This window comes from Eucyclogobius newberryi, unplaced genomic scaffold (assembly GCF_026437365.1).
Source record: "Eucyclogobius newberryi isolate DKJ021-1_F unplaced genomic scaffold, fEucNew1.0.hap1 SCAF_5, whole genome shotgun sequence".
NCBI classification, from domain to species: domain Eukaryota; kingdom Metazoa; phylum Chordata; class Actinopteri; order Gobiiformes; family Gobiidae; genus Eucyclogobius; species Eucyclogobius newberryi.
In genome coordinates, this window is record NW_027316167.1 from 29303838 (window position 1) to 29321948 (window position 18111).

An 18111-nucleotide genomic window follows, 5' to 3' on the forward strand; every position below is an offset into this window, starting at 1 on the left:
GTGAAAAGTGCAGTTACAGAAGGGATATTGGAGCGTAAATCTAGCACGAATACCGGAGTGTCTAAAATGTTTTACGTCTGACAGGCCTGCCCATCAGGAAATGTCTGTGTGTTTTTGTAACTATTTCAGATTGGAGTAAGTAGTAGTTGGGAGAATGGCATCTGGCGGTGCATTGTTCTTTTTTCTTTCCCTTGAAACATCTGCAAAGTTGGAAATCTGACCCTTTATGGCTCACAGATCTGCTTAACTGGAATAGTGGACTGGAAGGAGTTTTGAGCTGGCCAGAGGTGACATTGTTGCATTGTGTAAGTATGCGTGTTGTGTATAAGTAGGAGCATACGTGCATGTACTCACGGGTTATCTTTTTATTGAAATGCAAAGAAGTGTTGTTTCAATCTAGTTAGTGCTTTTTTCTATATATCAAAAGACCTATCAAAAGTTAGTTCAATTAAATGACTTCTTTTTTCTGGAAGTTTATAAGAAAAGCAATTACTTTTTTAATTTGTCTAACATATTCTAGCTACAGCAGTAAATCACATCAGATCCTGGTTAATAGCGAGCTACTTTATTATTATTATTGAGATCGACCAATCCAGGTTTTTTCATTAGTATATGCCAATACTAATATATTTGAATCCAGAGCCAATAGCTGATAGGATTTGCCAATATTTTTTAGCCAATATATCGGGCCAATTTGGATAATTTCTATTTGATTTTAAATGACTAATATGTATTGTCTACATTTTCCACCACTATTAAAGTATAAAATAAAGCTTTATGTCTTTCCGTTAAGCATCTTGAACTCAAACCTAAAATTAGGCATATTCTGGAGTCGGCTGATACATTTTGCTCCATCTCTCTGTCTCTTCAGACCCTCGAATTCACCTTGACGTGCATGTCTTTGGATCACAATTAAAACACGGCGACAAAATAGCGACATTATTGTACTTCAGCGTCAGCTTTCTCCAGTCGTGAGATAAACCAGTGGAACTAACCACTCCAGCACCCGACGTCCCAGGCAGCAATTGCAGAAATGTTTCAGTTAAGCCGTTTTGCCCAGTCCTACTTCCACTTCCACTTATCCAAATAGCGTTGCAAACATGTTGAGCTTCTGCCAGCGAGTTCCTCCGTAATGCTCTCTCTACAAGACATTTGATTTAAGCTCTTGTGAAATCTAACGGCCATAACATCGGTTTCTTATCGTGCCTCCGTGTCCGTCGCACATCTGTCTGGGTGAGCTCTCGAGAGTAGCACGCTGCTGATCTGCCCACGACACAAACATAATCCCCGTAAGTACGTCTCGTAATTACAAGAGGTTGATAGAGGGAAGAGTAGTGCGAGATTAAAAGATTAGGAATTCTGCAATCTTTAGATGCGGTCAGAGCAAAAGGGGGCTTCTGCTGCGAATTGTAATGTCAGGATTTCTTTCTTTCTTCCCCCCCCCAGCCATACTACTGATCTTGAACTAACTATAGCTGTCAAAAGAATAGCTGACAGAGCCCATGGCCCGTGACATCTCGACTGATCACTCCCAGGCGCAGCTTGAATCGCTGTTAGACAAACAAACGCCGGAGCGCTTGAGCATAAACTGTGACAATGTGTCCACATCGCTACTTAGAAAAGGAGTAGCTAACAGGAGCAGGGAGGGGACAGGCAACATATGGCCACTTTTGAGGGAAAACCGAGGAGGATTACTACTGCTTAATAGACATTCTTGGTGGTGTGGAGCCCAGAGGTCGTGTCAGTCCAGGGACAGGATTGTTTGAGGCCACAAAACAGACCAATATCTGTGTTTCCATGTTGCAATTCATCATGGTCTCCTCCGACTCGATGAGTGACACGCTGAAAACCAAGACTTAGTGGGCCCATCGTCCAGATAAGGAAAACTGAGTTGTAGTTATCTCACTGGGAGCTTGTTGCCATTGTGTCCACTTGTGCAATACTTTGTGGACATTGGTGAGTTCGTACAGGCATGTTGAAGCCGTCCCGGTGTTGCCTTTGGTTCTGGTGTTTAGCCGTCAGACAAAAATAAGCTTTTGCTGGATTTGTCTCAGACTGACAAATGGACTGTGGGTGCGTTTGGATGTGTCATTTATTTTGAAGTTATCTCCGATTATGCTGTGGTTAGTTAGATGAAAGAGATGAAAATGGTTGCTCATAAATCATGGATCATAGTTAAAAACACGGTCAAGTGGATTTAAGGACTTACTTACTTACTTACCAATGTAGTTGCAGTGTCTTTATTGCATCATCTTCTGTAGTGGTTCCCAGCCTGGCACAAGCAGACAGGGCTTCAAGGAAAAGAGGTTGGGAATCACTGATCTATTGGAAAGTGATTGCTTTGATGATGATGATCTCTATAAACACAGTAAGTTATTACATTTTTGTCAGAATAAGATAAAAATTGAAGGAAAGGAGCAAGGATTCAAACTAAGTCTCTTATAGTGGGGCTTATTGACATTGTTTGTGTTTATAAAACTGTTGTATGTGGAAGATACTCAGAAAATACGTCTTGGGTTTGTAAGTGGTATTTTGTATAAGAATCAAAATCCAGCAATAAAGCTGCATTCTCTATTTTAGCATTGTGTCCTTTGGCAAGACACTTGCCTTCCCTTGATGCCTATGACAGTGCGATTGTGTGTGTGGCGATGGTCAGAAAGACTGTGGATACAAGACTGCAACACAAAAGTGTTGCCATGACTTTAGCATTTAGAATTATTATTAAGAAACTGCAGTTGGCAGTGTTTGGTTCATGTTTGTCCCAAGTCTGTATTCACACCTACTCATATTGCTGTGAAAATGTAATGAAAATAAGATAATATGCAGTTTTCACAATATTACTTTAAAAAGCATAGCTTTTTAATGAAAAGTAGCGATCACAAATAATACCTTTTCATAATTGCTGCTTATACAAATGGCAGCTTCATGTACTGTGGCTCATTTGTGACACTTGCTTGACTGTCACACATGTTTCCATCCTCAAAATGAACCCTAGAATCATCCGTAGGTTGAGGATTTGGACATGGGGCTTTTAAACTCCTAAATAGAAAATGGAAATGTTGTCTCACGTGTCCACCGTCCAAATAAATCGAGCTTGTAACAGTGTGGTCCACTGTTTTGTGAAGCAAGCCTTCATTAATGTGTGGCCATAGGTAGCACTTAGAACCTCTCAATGAGACATGAAGGCTTGACCAGGCCACCACGATGCCCGCTGCAGTCCAAAACACACAAACCATTTGTGTTGGAGTATATTTTGATGCTTGTTCTGGTGCCAAGGCCCTTCTCTCTAATCAGCTGTGTTGTTGGCACACAGATCCTGCTCCAGGGCAAAAACCCGGGTGTGGTGTGGGAGTACACTCTGCCCCGCACCGAGAGGAAACCTGACTACAGCTGGGGCGTGGTGCGCTCTGACTGCTCCGCACCCTGCGCTGGAGGTAAGACCGATAAAACTGACATTTTTATTGGTTATGGAAAATAGTAAAAAATATATTATATTATATATTATATTCATTCATTCATTTTCTACCACTAATCCAGGGGTCGCGGTCGACTGGAGCATATCCCAGTGACTTTGGGCCTTAAAGAACTTGTAATTAATGTATTACAAACTGTTGTATTAATAGATCCAGGACTGTTTTAGCAAAGTCAGATTTACTTTGTGGAACACCTTTGAACTGAAGTTTTCAGTCCTTAAAGGTATCAGTAGATGTAATTATTAATTAAATCAAATTACCGGTAAATAATTTGACCTATTCATTTGGAAGTACAGTGTATTTTAAGAACATGAAAAACACAAGGTTTAAAAAAGTATTATTAAACCACATAATGCTACTTTGTACACCAGTGTCCAATGTCAGATGTCTTTTTAAAAGAGGAGGGAGATGTAGACAAGATCCTGATAACAGCATGTCAGAAATGTGCTCAAACATGTCTCCAAATGAATTAGTTGAAGTTTAATTATCAGACAAATGTCAAATGTCTGTCAAACGAATCACACAAGTGCAGGAATATCACTTACAACAGAACTTTTTTAATTTATATTGACTATTTTTTAACATAAACAATGTACTCAACATTTCACAATATCATCTACATTTTTATCTACACCGCCTACTATCTTTGTGTTTTCCCTGCATTTGTCTCCCTAACTGGTTCCACACACGTGACTCCTGTCCTCCCCCTAGGCCGGATCTCCACCAAGGCCATCTGCCTGCAGGACCAGAAGGTTCAGGTCAACTCCAGCATGTGCAATCCCCACACCAAACCCACCCTGGGCTCACATCTGTGCAACACTCAGCCGTGCCCTGCCTAGTGAGTACATCTCTGTGTGTGGTTCTCTCTCTCTGCACTCACTTGCGGTCTCGTGCTTATAATGTTGCCCAGTTTTCAGCAGTGGAAGGTGGTGTTTTTACTGTGCCCCTGCTCGTGCACACACTCCACCACAGCCAGCACCACACAGACGTACATTGTGGCCGGGCAGTGGAGAGCTTGTCTGTGGTCAGTCGCCACTCAGCGTCGCCTGTGTTCTTCTGGTTCTCTCTCCGTGCTCTCCTCGGCTCGCTCTCTAATTTAACCTCTCTGTTTTCCTTTTTAAGAACATACTTGCAAAACTCATCTTCAGCCACTTCACATTTTTATTTAGAACTATGCCAGGGGGGTATACTTTAGTTTCTCCTCTTCTCTTCACTCAGACATGCTGTTTCTTCACAAATTCACAAGTGCAATACAAGAAAAAAAAAAACATGTTGTAATTTTGGCCCAAAACTTCGCCCTGTTTTAAAATCTAAAATGTACCTTTTAATTCAAGTAATTAATGATAAAAAGACCCAAACATATTTTACGTAAGTCTGGATTTCTTGATATCTCTATTTTCTTCTTCTTTTCCTCTTTCAAATGAGCATATTCCAATTCCAAGGGAATATTTGAATGGAACATAACTTATGAAATTTCCCCATGTGTGGACAATAAAGGAATATCTTATCGTAGGAATATCTTATCTAACATAAGGACAATCACTATATTCAAGTTGGAATGTTTGCTATTACGTATGTCTTTGCAAAGTCCATTTGAATTCAACCAGTATTTTATGTATAAGATAAATCTATATTTTATACATTTTAGTAGCTTTGGCTGTGCTCTTCTTAAAGGCTTTTCCATGCGAATCATATTTTGGACAAAGTATACTCTCTTCGGAAATGAAAACCAGAATTAAAAGACATTTAAAAGAGAATGGATGAAATAGATTGCACCTGCTGGGACCCTCATCTCCAATCTGTTAATTAAATCCCTCAAGTTGTAGGTTGTGCTTGACTGAATATATGTTTAGCCTGCATAAAATTAATGCAGCCTTAGTATCCCAGTCTTGAACTTTCGTAAACACTTGAGAGTCACAAAAGGAAGGGGAAAGATCGAGTACGACAAGTGAGTGGTGCTTTCCAAAGATGTCTCGCCTTTCATAAAATGTCAACTCAACTTCGAAAGGCTCCCAGGCTCTCGCTGTTAGTCGCAAAATCATGCCTGGATTTGATCCTCTCTGTCTAGACATTGTGCTTAATGGCTTGCATTATTAAGGGAGGCCATGCGCTAAGGGACCAATAGAGAAAGAAAAGGTAGAATCTGGACCGGAGTCAAAGGGAGCAACAAGTGCTGGATAGATGGCCTCTCATGTGGAGCGTTCTGGCTGCAGCGGCTGGAGTTTGTGCAGAGGAAACAGAGAATAAAAGATAAAGGACATTTAACATGCACGCTGCCATAGAGAGAGTTCTGGTACATTGAAAAGAGTGAGAGTGGGAAAAAAGTGAAAAAGGAATGCTCCTATAGTTTTGAGCACATACCAATATCCAACATTTGCATTGCTGATGTGGCTGATAACCAATATTTACTGATATTAGGATTTTTGAATCATAGCAAGGTTCACACATTTATGTTAAGTTATAATAAAGTTCACAAACAACATGTATTTATCTCGTAATATCTAACTCAAAACTGTTGACTTTCTGCACTAGATCTGTAAATTCATCTGTACATTTTGTGCACACAGAAAGCCTATATATATATTTTTTTTAATCCTATAGCAGATTTAAATAGTTTTTCTTTTTGACTTAATATACCGTATTTTCCGAGTGTGAAAATAACAAATAATATCACATATAAGTCGCTCCGGAGTATAAGTATATAAGTATAAGTATATATATCATTGTTCGTTGTTTTATGTTGCACCGAATCACCAAACCAAGATCCTATGTTTGTGAATGGCAATAAACCTTTTCTGATTCTGTTTCTTCTTGTGTAAACATACAGCAATATTTCTTAGCTTTATTCCTCTTCTAGCATTTCCATTTTCACTCAAACGCACTGACGACATACTGGGAATGACACACAGAGACTAGAAGACATATTCGTGCCAAATATCAACCAAATTTTCCATATCGAACCATCACCACAATCTAAGAAAACCCTCTGACGTCACAGATTTTGGATATATCGCCCTTTTCCAAGCAACTTTTGTGTGTTTTAGTAGATTCATGTTGCAAAATATACATTGATTATTGTCATCTGGATTATACACACACCAGTATTTGCCGTAGTAGTCGTAGCATTAGTTTAGTCAATATTGCTCAGCCCTGTGCGATACATTGGTAGTGTTGGCCGAGCTAATAAAGAACAGATATTGTCTCGCTCCACACACAATGTTCTACCACAAGCCCGGCGTGGACAGTCTCCCGTGTCCCTCCAACGAGCCAGACAGCTATCGCTTACACCTCCAACATACGGCCTCTGTCTCTGAGCGAGTTTCCCACCACTCGAGAGGGCATTTCCCGGCCCTAATCTGAAGCATACCATTTCTCTTATCTCGGAGAAAGGTATTAAACAGCCTCGTCGCGGTCTTACCAACCCTTTTAGGAAAACACTATACGCCCGATAAATAACACTGGCGCTGTGTCCGTTCAATCAGGATCTCATTATACAGTAGCTCGCGGTATTTCTCAGCTGGTTGTTTGCAGGAGTCAATTTATAGGGCACTGCGCGGGAAGAATGTTTAGTTGAGTGAGCAGCATGACAGCTTAAATGCCTGTATTAAGACCTCCAGGATGTATGGGCGGGCATTCAAAAGCCAAGCGGACGAGCGCGCAAAAGAAAAATCGACTCTGGAAGTATGTGTGCGTGTAAATGTGTGCGTGTGTGTGTGTGTGTGTAGGTGTGTGTGTGAGGGGGAATGTAAACACGGCTGCTTATCTGTGCAGCATGTATCTCGGGCGCTGACAGGCCTAGCCGTGTTTTATTGTGCAGAAAACGGTAGAATTCCCACGGGCCTCGGCCGGTCTAGCCGCGCAGAGCCGGTCGGCCCCACTCCTTCGTGTTTAAAAGCGTTGCTCGTGCCGTGTTTTTCCGGCATAAAAAAGGTGAACGCTGACAATACAAGTGGCAGAACCCGGTGCCCACGTTTAGAGCACAAGCAGAGTTTATGGCGAGGTCTAAGTCTGGTCTGCACCCAGCTTCCTCTGACGCTTCATCTCTCCAGCTCCATGACTGTTATTTTGTGGATTTGTCTACCGTATTTTCCACACTATAAGGAGCACTTACTTAGCACAAAAAGCCTTTAATTTTCTCAAAAAAAAAACGACAATGCGCTTTATAATCCAGTGTGTCTTATAGTGTTGGAAATACGGTACTTGGCAAAGATAGTACGAGCAGTCATTTAACCAAAAAGTGTGGAACCTATCCTATCCTATTAACAATAATTTGCTTTGTTTTTAAAGACAATGAGTTAGGAGATGTAATAACCATGTTAATACAGCCTCTAACGTACTCTAATTGTATGGATATATTGAATTAATAATATGAAAAAGAACATTGTTGGAGGAATAATAATCAGATCATATGTTTGCAGTCCATCTTATAGCTGCTCAAATATTGCTGTAAATGTCTTGGTTGAAGTAAGATTATTGCACAAAAAGTGAAAAATTCATCTTGTGGAAATAAATATCCCTTTAAACTTTACACTTACAAGAAAAAAATACACTGCATGTTTCTTATTTTACTTAAAGCAGCACTGTGTAAGAGAGTCTCCATGGAGATGGGAAGCTATAACTCAACTTTGAACATTTTCCATGGAGATTGAGCAGTTTTATCCCATTTGTTTGGAATATTCCAGGCAAAGCAATAACATTTCCACAGAGGCTTTTACTGCCTAATAAAACAAAGGCTTATTTAAAGTGTTTATTCTTTGGTGGAAATCGTATGCAATGAAGCATTAATATTCTAATTTTGAATAACTTTCAAACAATCTATACATTTACCGCCAACCTCAAATCCCAAGAATATTCAGACATTTTTTACACAGATTCATTTTGATATTTCCATTATGTTTTGCTCTCGAGTCTACACTGGATTTCTCTTGCTGTTCAAATATTCTAGCGCTATAGATTTCTTTTTACCAGAGTCGGTCTAAACAAAACACAGTGGTACTTAAACCACTTTTCCCAAAATGACATATTGTTATTTATAACCAAAGCAAAACACAGCGGTATAAGTAGACAATCCCTGTGCCAAAAATGAATCCACACTGACGCTTTGAGACCCGACAGTTTACATCTCTCCCATCTCCAAATTGCAGCTCAGCCCTGGCTCTTCGTTTGTCTGTGGGCTTTGAAAGGGGAACGCGAGGGTTTTTTCTTCACCCCGGAGCAGGTCAGCGGCGCGGTGGGCCAGTCTCTGCGGTCGCGTGTCCTCTCGACGCTGGACGGAGCCATCTGCCCGAGCGCGCCTCTTCCTCTCTGAGCCTGCGGTTGTCAGACCACTCATTTTCCGTAATCTCTCGCTTCTGCCCCCGATGCCAGGACAGAAGCTATTTTAGAAGCAGGGCTCTCATCTGCGGCCGAGCCAGGGCGTCGAAGATGCTCCAAGGCGCATCAGATGAGGACAATTTGGCACAAGAACAGATACGAGGGACTGAAGTGATCGAAGTGTAAATGTTGAATTGACCTAAACATTTACCACAGAAACTTTACCACAGGTTTTTACGATTTTCGAATTTTGACTTTATTTGGTGTATTTGTACCTGTTGTACTTATACATTATAGTTTTACACCAATCGAGCAGGCATTTGTGGAGAAAACATTGAAAAATCTGTAGAAAATGGCAGGAAGTGACATCACACCAGAGACACTCTCCCAGTTTATGCATCATTTACACAAAGAAACAACTTTTTGACTCTCTAAACATGCATTCAACAAAATAAAGTCGCTCTCAAAGTCAAAGAATAGTCAAATAAAGTCAAAATTACAAAATTGTGACATTAGATTTTTTGTTCAGTGTTTGCTGGGTAATTTCCTAGTGCGATGTCATCAATCACAAACAGGAAGTGAAAGTATAAACTTAAAAAAATGTGCTATTCTGTGATTACATTTTTCAGCAAAATTAAAAATGTAGAAACAGATTTAGTTGGTCCAATATTGGTATCGGTATCGGTATCAGTGCAGCCCTACTGCAGCCCGGCACACATACATAGAAATACTTACATAGTGGTTGTCATGCAAACGTAACCTGCCGTAACAATGCTCTATATATATATATATATATATATATATATATGGAGTCATGTGTGTTTTTGTGTGTGAAATGTTACGTGGTATTGTGGATTTGACACGTTACTCCTCTTCAGACGGGGCGTAATCGCACTGCTCCGGGCTGAACTGCACTCGTGTATATTTAGGACTGAAATAAATGTGGCCGATTGCAGTGACACGCGTGGTCACTCGCCCTGATTATGAGGTCACTGCTGGCCGGAGCTGGACGCCCGGATCCACAGGACGTTCCATATGAAATGAAAGGGGTTTAGGATGTAATGGACACGGCCGACATCCCGGCAGCGTTATACGAAAGGCAAAATACACTTTCAGTTTTAATTTACACATACACAGCTAGAAAAACACATGCACTTTTCTTTTTAAGGATGGGAGATATATTGTTTCTTGTGATATCAGTTGTTTTTTCCCCCTTAAAATATTGGCATCTGTCCAGTTTACAAATTCAGCTGATATTTGGCACCAATATTTTCTTCCAATTTATTATTTAGTCATTTAGTGCATTGAATTTGTCATTTTGAACAGAATATTGTGTTAGAATGGAAACAGAGTAACTAGGCAAAAGAAATCATCAATAATGCGACAAAAGTTATTTTATATTCCAGATAAATACATGTTGCTTTTACATTACATTTTTAGTTATTACAATTATTACAACACATCTATTTATCAGTAAAGATTGTCACATGCACACTTTAGGTTTTCTGACTCGAGACATTGATCAAAACAATTTTACAGCAGTAAATGACGCCATTTTGGAACAAATCAAATGTGATAGAGACACTTTTTATCAATAACACTTAAATGATTAGGTGTGTTTATTTCATATTTTGACAGTGAATAGAGCTCAAATCACATGGATAGCGTGATAGCCTCAGATGCCCTCACGTATGACCTTTGAACCTGTGCGTGCAGCTGGTCGGCGGGAGAGTGGGGAGCCTGCAGCCGCTCGTGTGGAGGAGGGCAGCAGACCCGGGCGCTGCGCTGCCTCAGGACGGTCACCTACCAGAGGGAGGAGTTCGCCGTGCAGTCGCTCTGTCCCGTCATGTCTCCGGCTCAGGTCCAGCCCTGCAACACCCAGGCCTGCCCCCCCGAGTGGAGCACGGGGGCCTGGACGCAGGTCAGTCCACACCACGCCCATCAGTACCGTCTCCACTTTGGATGTGACGGGTCCTTTTAGTGTTCGTTTATCATCAAACAAGAAATCAAATAAAAAATCAGGGCACAAATAGCAAAAAAAAGTTGAAAAATACAAGAGCAGCATGTCAAAAAATAACAAAAACGTCACATATTACCTACTGTTCGTGTCCAATCATTTGACTAAAGCTCTAGGAATCATATTGACTTTACAACAATAGACATATATCTTTGGACTGTTATTTTGGTAACTGGAAAAAAGGCAGTAAAAAAAAACTATGACAAAGAAGGAGCTGACAATCAAGGACTTGACACAGATACTGGAAAAATGGAAATTATTACTTTTGGAGTGGACTCAGAGATGGACATATTACATTCTGGAGAGCTAATCAAAATATCCAAATCAAATAAAGATGTTAAAACCAGGAGCTCGTTAGCTTAGCATCGACATTTTGTACAAAACAGCACTGACTTGAGGTTTAACATATGGATAGTAAATGTATAAATGCTTTAGAAAAGTTCTGATACCTTAAAAAACATAATTTGAGAAACAAGACCTTTTAAATTTCTTACAAATAACATAAAACTAGGAGAGCAGACCAAGCAACTGACCACTGGAACGCTTTGAGTCTGTAAATGTACAACATAGCAACCAACTTCAACACAAGTTGCTATGGTTTTTAGCCTTATTTAACTGGCTTCACTCCCCTACTGATGCCAGAAGGACACATGGATTGCACATCTTTTCTTTACACCTTTCCCCCCCACACACACATATCCAGGCAACAGCACATCCACTTAGAACAACAAGTTTACATATGTCTCAAAAATCAAATAAAACTCAAAGTTACTCATACATTTAAGACAAAATATAGCTGTTCAAATTCACTCTCTCAGCAGTTTTAAGTCGGCTACTAAACACAGAAGCTCTCTCAGACAGTGAATGTTTGTAACCGTCGTCATGACATTATCATGTGTGTGCAAAAGGACATGGGCATGTTCCCAGAGGCAGCTAAGTCAACACTCTGCTGCCCTCTATTGGACGTGTAAAACTCTCAATGCCTTTGAACTGAGCTTGGCATTTCAATCAGAGTAAGAATGTCCAAACCAGAATAAATGTGAGTTACTCTGTTTTATGTAACGCTGTTTAACGCTGAACAGAACCATCTTCATGTACTAAATAATACTGTAGCTTGTTTTGGATGTATTTTAAATTGTGATTCTTCTGAAAGACGTTGAGAGTCTGATTACATATAGATTTTATTTAAACGAGCCTTAACACGTGTGAGAATAAGTATTGAATGGAATAAAACTGTAGTATATATGATTAGAAGTTTAGTTCTTAATAATGAATAATACTGAATCACATACATTTACAAATGCAGGTGAATAAGAACAAATCTTACAGTTAGACAAAGCAATATGAAACTTATTCTTTAGTTTACTTATACAAATGTAAGAAATAAATGTATTGCATGTTTTTCATTGGTTGTGTTTTCATATATAAATAAAATAAGGCACTTTATGTGTAAAATGATAGAAATTGCACATATTTGCTACAGAAAAATCCTGAAAAATTGATAGAGACAGTTTTAATATTTGCTTTGTGTATGTTTCTTTTTTTTCACATATTAGATTAGGATTTTGGATACTTTATTTTGAGTCAAACTAAATCATAATATTTCAACACATCAGGCTCACAATTAGATATGAACAAATCCTTCTGTACGATCCGTCAAACTCTTGATAAGCACAAGATTGTTAAGTTTTGCGTTTGTATGGGAGAAAAATGCAGTAATAAAACTAAATGTTGGTGCAGATCGAACATTGATGTTTCCAGGTGACAGAGCAAACTAACTAACTTAAAAACTACAATATTGGCTCTTTGTCAAACACGCAGAGGCGATAGATCGGAGCCACCTGGACCCTTTTCCACCTGACACTCAGCTGTTGCTTTGGCTCTGGCGTTTTGTCGCAACCGACCAAGTTCAGGCAGCGGTCATGTCCAGACAACGTCCCCCAGAACAGATCAATCAGACGTCGGCAGCGACAAAAGGACGAGTGCGACGAGCCCATGAGGGAGCCACGCGCACACCGCTCTATGTAAATGAGTAAGCGCAGATGTGTCGTAGCGTTGGACTAATAAATGAGAGCGGGGCGGCTGCCGGTCACTCCCACCGGGCCCGTTTGACTCCGCGCCTCTGCTCCGGGGCACTTCACGCCGAGTTTATAGCGGCTCTGTTACCGGCGGGTCGAGGTCAAATCCAAGTTTGAGTTATTGGGTTATTGTATTTATGTCAGGGCCGTAATGGGCTGTCATCAAACTCCTGACCTTCTGTTTGTTTGTCCACCACGCGCACGATAACAAATGCATATGCAGCAATCCCCCCCCTGCCAAGAATGTCCCCCTCTGTTCAGGTCCGCGGGGGGCCAGACTGATAAACGCTCAAGGTTAAATGACGGCGGTGAATGAATGCAGCTGTTGAAATGTGTTTGATGGCAGTTCAGTTTGTGCAAATGCATGTATTTAAAGGGCTAAGAGGGGTTTGAATGTGTTTAAAAGAAGGTGAAGTGCTGTAGGTCTGGCATTTGATTCCCAGACCTGACATAATGTTTCCCACTAAATAATATGAAAAAAAAAGAAAAGTGTCCTGCATCGTGTGGTCACAATACCATAGGCAAGGCAAGTTTATTTGTAGAGCACATTTCATACACAAGGCAATTCAAAGTGCTTCACAACAGGAAAAATGCATTAAAATCCCAAAGAAATTACAGAAACAGAAATACAATAAAATTAACTAAATTAAAAATTGTCAATCCAACTGATTTTCTAAACTAATAAAATCACAAACAAAAGAGAAGAGTGCAAAGAAAAAATCCTTTCAGTCATATTGTGCAGCTAAACAAAACTGTTTTTAGCTTAGATTTGAACATTGTCAGAGTAGAAGCCTGTCTCACATCTTCAGGAAGAATGTTCCAGATTTTAGCTGCATAAAACTGAAACGCAGATTCCCCATGTTTTGTCCTGACTCTGGCACCAGCAGGAGGCCGGCCCCAATACTAACATTTCAAATTTGATTTTGATGCTAAGGAAAGGCTTAATACATGATGCCATTTGCATGTTAAGCACTTTGGCGGACTGTTGTTATCAAAGTGCTCTACAAATAAAGTTGGATTGGATTGAATACTTAATAAAATATTATCATCAACACCAGTTTTGGCTCTGAGATCTGAGACCCTGTGAGATTATTCCCGTTTGTTAAATGTCACGTTCCACTCTTCACACTTGTTCACTCAGTCCGTCTAATGAAACTTAAAAAATCCTCTGAATGGATGACACACAATGAGCCGACGATCAAGGACGAAAATGAAAAGACAAAACAACAAACAAAAAACATTCACATCTGGACTCAATTTGAAACCGACATTGGACTAAATGGGACTTTGATTTTGGACCTTGATTGCCTCAATTTTCTTTTTCTTTAGATGCCTTCTCTTCTGTATTTCATATCTATTTACTTTGTTTTCTCTGATCTTGTCCTGTTTGTTTTGCAGTTTTATGTTTTAAATCTTGACAAACAGAAAGCTAAAACAAACACAAAACCCCATGTCTCTTTTGCCCGGCCCACAGTGCTCAAAGACGTGCGGGCGCGGCATGAGGAAGCGGAGCGTGTTCTGCCGCAGCACTGATCCCGGCGCCTCCGCGGTGGTGGTGCCTGACAGCATGTGCAGACAGCATCACAAGCCCAAAGCCCAAGAGATCTGTGTCCTGAGGCGCTGCCCCAAGAACGACAGGCTGCACTGGACCCCTACTCCGTGGGGAGAGGTGAGAGAGGCACACGCTTCACTCCGGAAACGTCCTAGGATCAGTCAGCCTTATCAAACACACCACACCGTTGGACTTGTGTGACAGTCCTGTCGTGGTCAGCAACACACGCTCAAAACTCTGGAGGTTTAGAACAAAGCAAGTAAAGGTTTGTCTTGTGGCTTAAATAAGAGTGTTTACTTTACCATTATTATTAGTATTATTTGTCTTATGCCAGCTATTTTTATTTCATTTTATTTCATCTTTATCATCATCATTTATTCATCTTTATTTTTTTTTCCTCCATTCTCCTAAGATATGAGAGCTCCTGTTTTGTTAATAAGAGTCTAGTGTTTAAAAAAAAAAAAAACTTCCTATAAGTTATCTGTCCTTTTCCTCTGTATCTACCTGCGATGTAACACCACAATGTGTGGACAATAAAGGCATATCTTATCTTATCTTAAATAATACTTACGTCTGCTTCAGCAATCAACGCTGACCTAGTTATAAGTTTGTACATTGTTTCTGTAATTGACATATAATTGCTGTTCTGTCTCACTGAAGCGCTCACTCACAGGTGCTTTTATGGTAATATATATATATATATGCGCAATAACAGCAGCCACTTCACTATTGATTGCATCTTCTCTTGTTCTTCAAAGTATTTTATTGTTGGCTTCTATCATTATTATTTATATGATTAAGTTGCATTGGAAACCCTTGTTCAGACCCTTTAAAACACTGTGTCATCAGAATTCTAGACTGGAGGCGAAATGGAGTAGACCATAACTCATGTTCAGTGATTTTCTGTCATCAGATCTAAATACTAATGGTTGGAATTCGTTATAAGAAAAAATAACACATTTTTTTAACCCTCCTTCCAGTGTAGATATTTTGTTGGTTGTTTTTTCTGAAAAAAATAAGCAAAAATGTGTGTTTGAGTTTCACAAAAAGTATAGTTTGTGGTAAATCATGTGATATATCTCTAAATAAAATGAAAAATCGAGCCAAAATTCAGTACATATTTGTCCAGTTGGGCAAAATTGTCTCTATGATTATCTCCTCTTAAAGAAATACACAGTTTAAACCAGGCTTTGATATCACTCACATGTCTCTCCGTGGGTTTCAATTGCCACCTTGATTATTCATACTTTGTGATATATATTTGCGCTGATCCCAGTTTCTCACATTAAGTTCCATTTCACTTTTCCCTCCATTCTGAAACTGAGAATGTTTCTGAACTAAACCTGGTGCACTGTGCTGTTTCCAGTGCTCCAGGTCGTGTGGCTCCGGGGTCCAGAAGAGAGAGCTGCACTGTGGGGAGAGAGACACTCGCGGAGGGTATGAAGCTTTTCAACATATTCTCTGGCAAAACCTTTTTTTCCTTTGCCTTCAATCAGCATTTCAGAGTTTCACCTCATTTAGAAGAAGCAGGTTTATGAAGCCGTTGCGTGTTTTGACAGGATTGTGGAGCTCCCGTCCCGGCGGTGCAGGAACATGGCCAGACCCCTGCTTGACCTCCAGCAGCCTTGTAACCCAGGAGCTTGCCCCGAGCCGTCCCACATCAGCCCAGGCAGAACCCCAGCAGCATCCAGCTCCATGATCTCTGGGTGGTACTCGTCTCCCTGGCAACAGGTACAGCTACTTATGTCTTTGTTGGAATTCAGCATATTGAATTTTTCTTATTTCACGTTATAATCATTTATTTTGTTCAATTGCCTTTTCATTTATTTTTTTATAAAATCCAAAACATAAAGAAACAGAACATGACACAGAGCGACACAAAAAAAAAGGAATTAGAATAGTCCAAAACAAGTCAAATTCTTTCTTTTTTCTTTTCTCAATGTTTTAGAGTAAAAGTCAGTTTTGCCATTTTGTAAATGTCCAGTGTTATTTCAGTCCTGGACAGTTGGTTCTGGCCTTGTCATCCATTTCCTGCAGCCGAAAGTACATTTCAAAGAAGTCCATCTATTGTTTCCATGGTTGGAGTTTTATATCCGAGATACATGTTTTTTTCACTTAAAATAATCAAGATTTTAAACAAGTTTATTATTGACAGTATTTTCCTTTATGTACTGTTGTCTTTTATAAATCTAATAGTTTAGAAACAACAGTCCGCTTCACTAGTTATTTCACTAAGATGATTATTTCTTAGCTTTTTTTTTGCACCTTTTCCTGTGGAGGAGTGAAAGTTTTATCAGCAGAAAACAAATAAGAGACTTTAGAGTGCCTTTGTGGGTGTTTTCCCGTAAAGAGTATGTGGTGCTACACAAACACAAACACAAACACATGCCGTTTCTTCTTCTGCCGTGGTGAGTGTGAGCCCTTTCAAATGCAATCCCAGGCTCCTCTCTGGTGCAGCCTATCGGGGCAGGTAGTGTTGAGTTGTAACATCTTTTATGCAAAGCTTGATCTGGAGCTTGTGATCCGTCTGCTCGCTCTTCTCTACACTCTCTTGACAGGTCGCTGGAGGGTGAACATGCTCCATTGGTTTGTTATCTGCACGTGTTCTTTGTCTTAGCTTAGAGTTCTTCCTGAGTGTTGTTGGCCTTTCTAACTGCCCTTCTCTGTCCTCTCTGACCCTCCTGGTGTCTCCTCTCTGCTCTGTCTCAGTGCTCTGTGTCCTGTGGTGGAGGGGTCCAGACTCGAGTGGTCCAGTGTCTGCGCCAGGGTCGGCCCATGGCTGGCTGCCTTCCTCACCAGAGACCTGCCACATCCAGAGCCTGCAACACTCACTTCTGCCCCGCTGCCCCCCCTGTGCCGGGACACAGGCCTCCCTGGGTCACTGCTGCTGCTCCGCCTCGCAAAGGTAACCTCCCGGATCAATTGGACAGAGCTAAACTCTGGAACTCTACTATTGCACTTATGTGGCAAAATACAAAAATAATAAACGGAACAGGACTTATTTATGGAAAGTAAAAACGTTAGATTACATCGAGGTTCATTTTCATTTTCATGATAACTCATTTGCATGTATCTATGTTAATGACATGTTGACTATGTTAATGTCTTTCCTCCTGACTGCTACACTGTAAACCACATACATATACATATATTTTACAAACATATCATGCTTCTTTGCAGATGACCACTGTGTGGACCTTTTCAGCTGGTGCCACTTGGTTCCTCAACATGGCGTCTGTAATCACAAGTTTTATGGGCAGCAGTGCTGCAAGTCGTGCTCCAGCAAAAGGCATTAGTGCAGAGTGCTGCTGCTGCACGTGGAAGGAATCAGTCCCTCTCGGAACAGTTAGTGGATGTGACCTACAGCACAGGACTGTCTCACAGCCGTGTTCTTCCTGGAATACTTGACTAATCCATTTTATAGAAGGAGAGACCACATAGACTTTTCTACCAAGGAAAGACAGATGGCTCCTGGTGCTCACTTTTTAAAGACATATGTGACATTGCACTGGAATTGAAAAATCAAGAAGTCAGAGACGGACAAAATGTTTTTACGTTCAGTGTGTCCATTTAAATGTGTCCCTGTTGAAACCTCTGTCTAAATAAGCCAGAGATGGGCTTTCCTAATATGTTGTAAAAGGGTTTTGGTGCCATACACCTTTATTTAAGTTATTACAG

The 18111-nt window shown here is 40.4% G+C and overlaps 1 protein-coding gene across 1 annotated transcript in view; it reads left to right on the forward strand.

The window, feature by feature from the left end:
* adamts18 (ADAM metallopeptidase with thrombospondin type 1 motif, 18) overlaps positions 1-18111 on the forward strand; it is a 58585-nt gene that overhangs the window by 40209 nt on the left and 265 nt on the right. The window contains exons 17-24 of the mRNA XM_072465379.1: positions 3314-3434; positions 4185-4311; positions 10503-10707; positions 14356-14550; positions 15800-15870; positions 15993-16164; positions 17143-17338; positions 17614-18111. The exon at positions 17614-18111 is cut by the window's right edge and continues 265 nt beyond it. Of these exons, the coding sequence (XP_072321480.1) occupies positions 3314-3434; positions 4185-4311; positions 10503-10707; positions 14356-14550; positions 15800-15870; positions 15993-16164; positions 17143-17338; positions 17614-17729 (1203 nt within the window). The 3' untranslated portion in view covers positions 17730-18111. The remainder of the gene's footprint in view (positions 1-3313; positions 3435-4184; positions 4312-10502; positions 10708-14355; positions 14551-15799; positions 15871-15992; positions 16165-17142; positions 17339-17613) is intronic.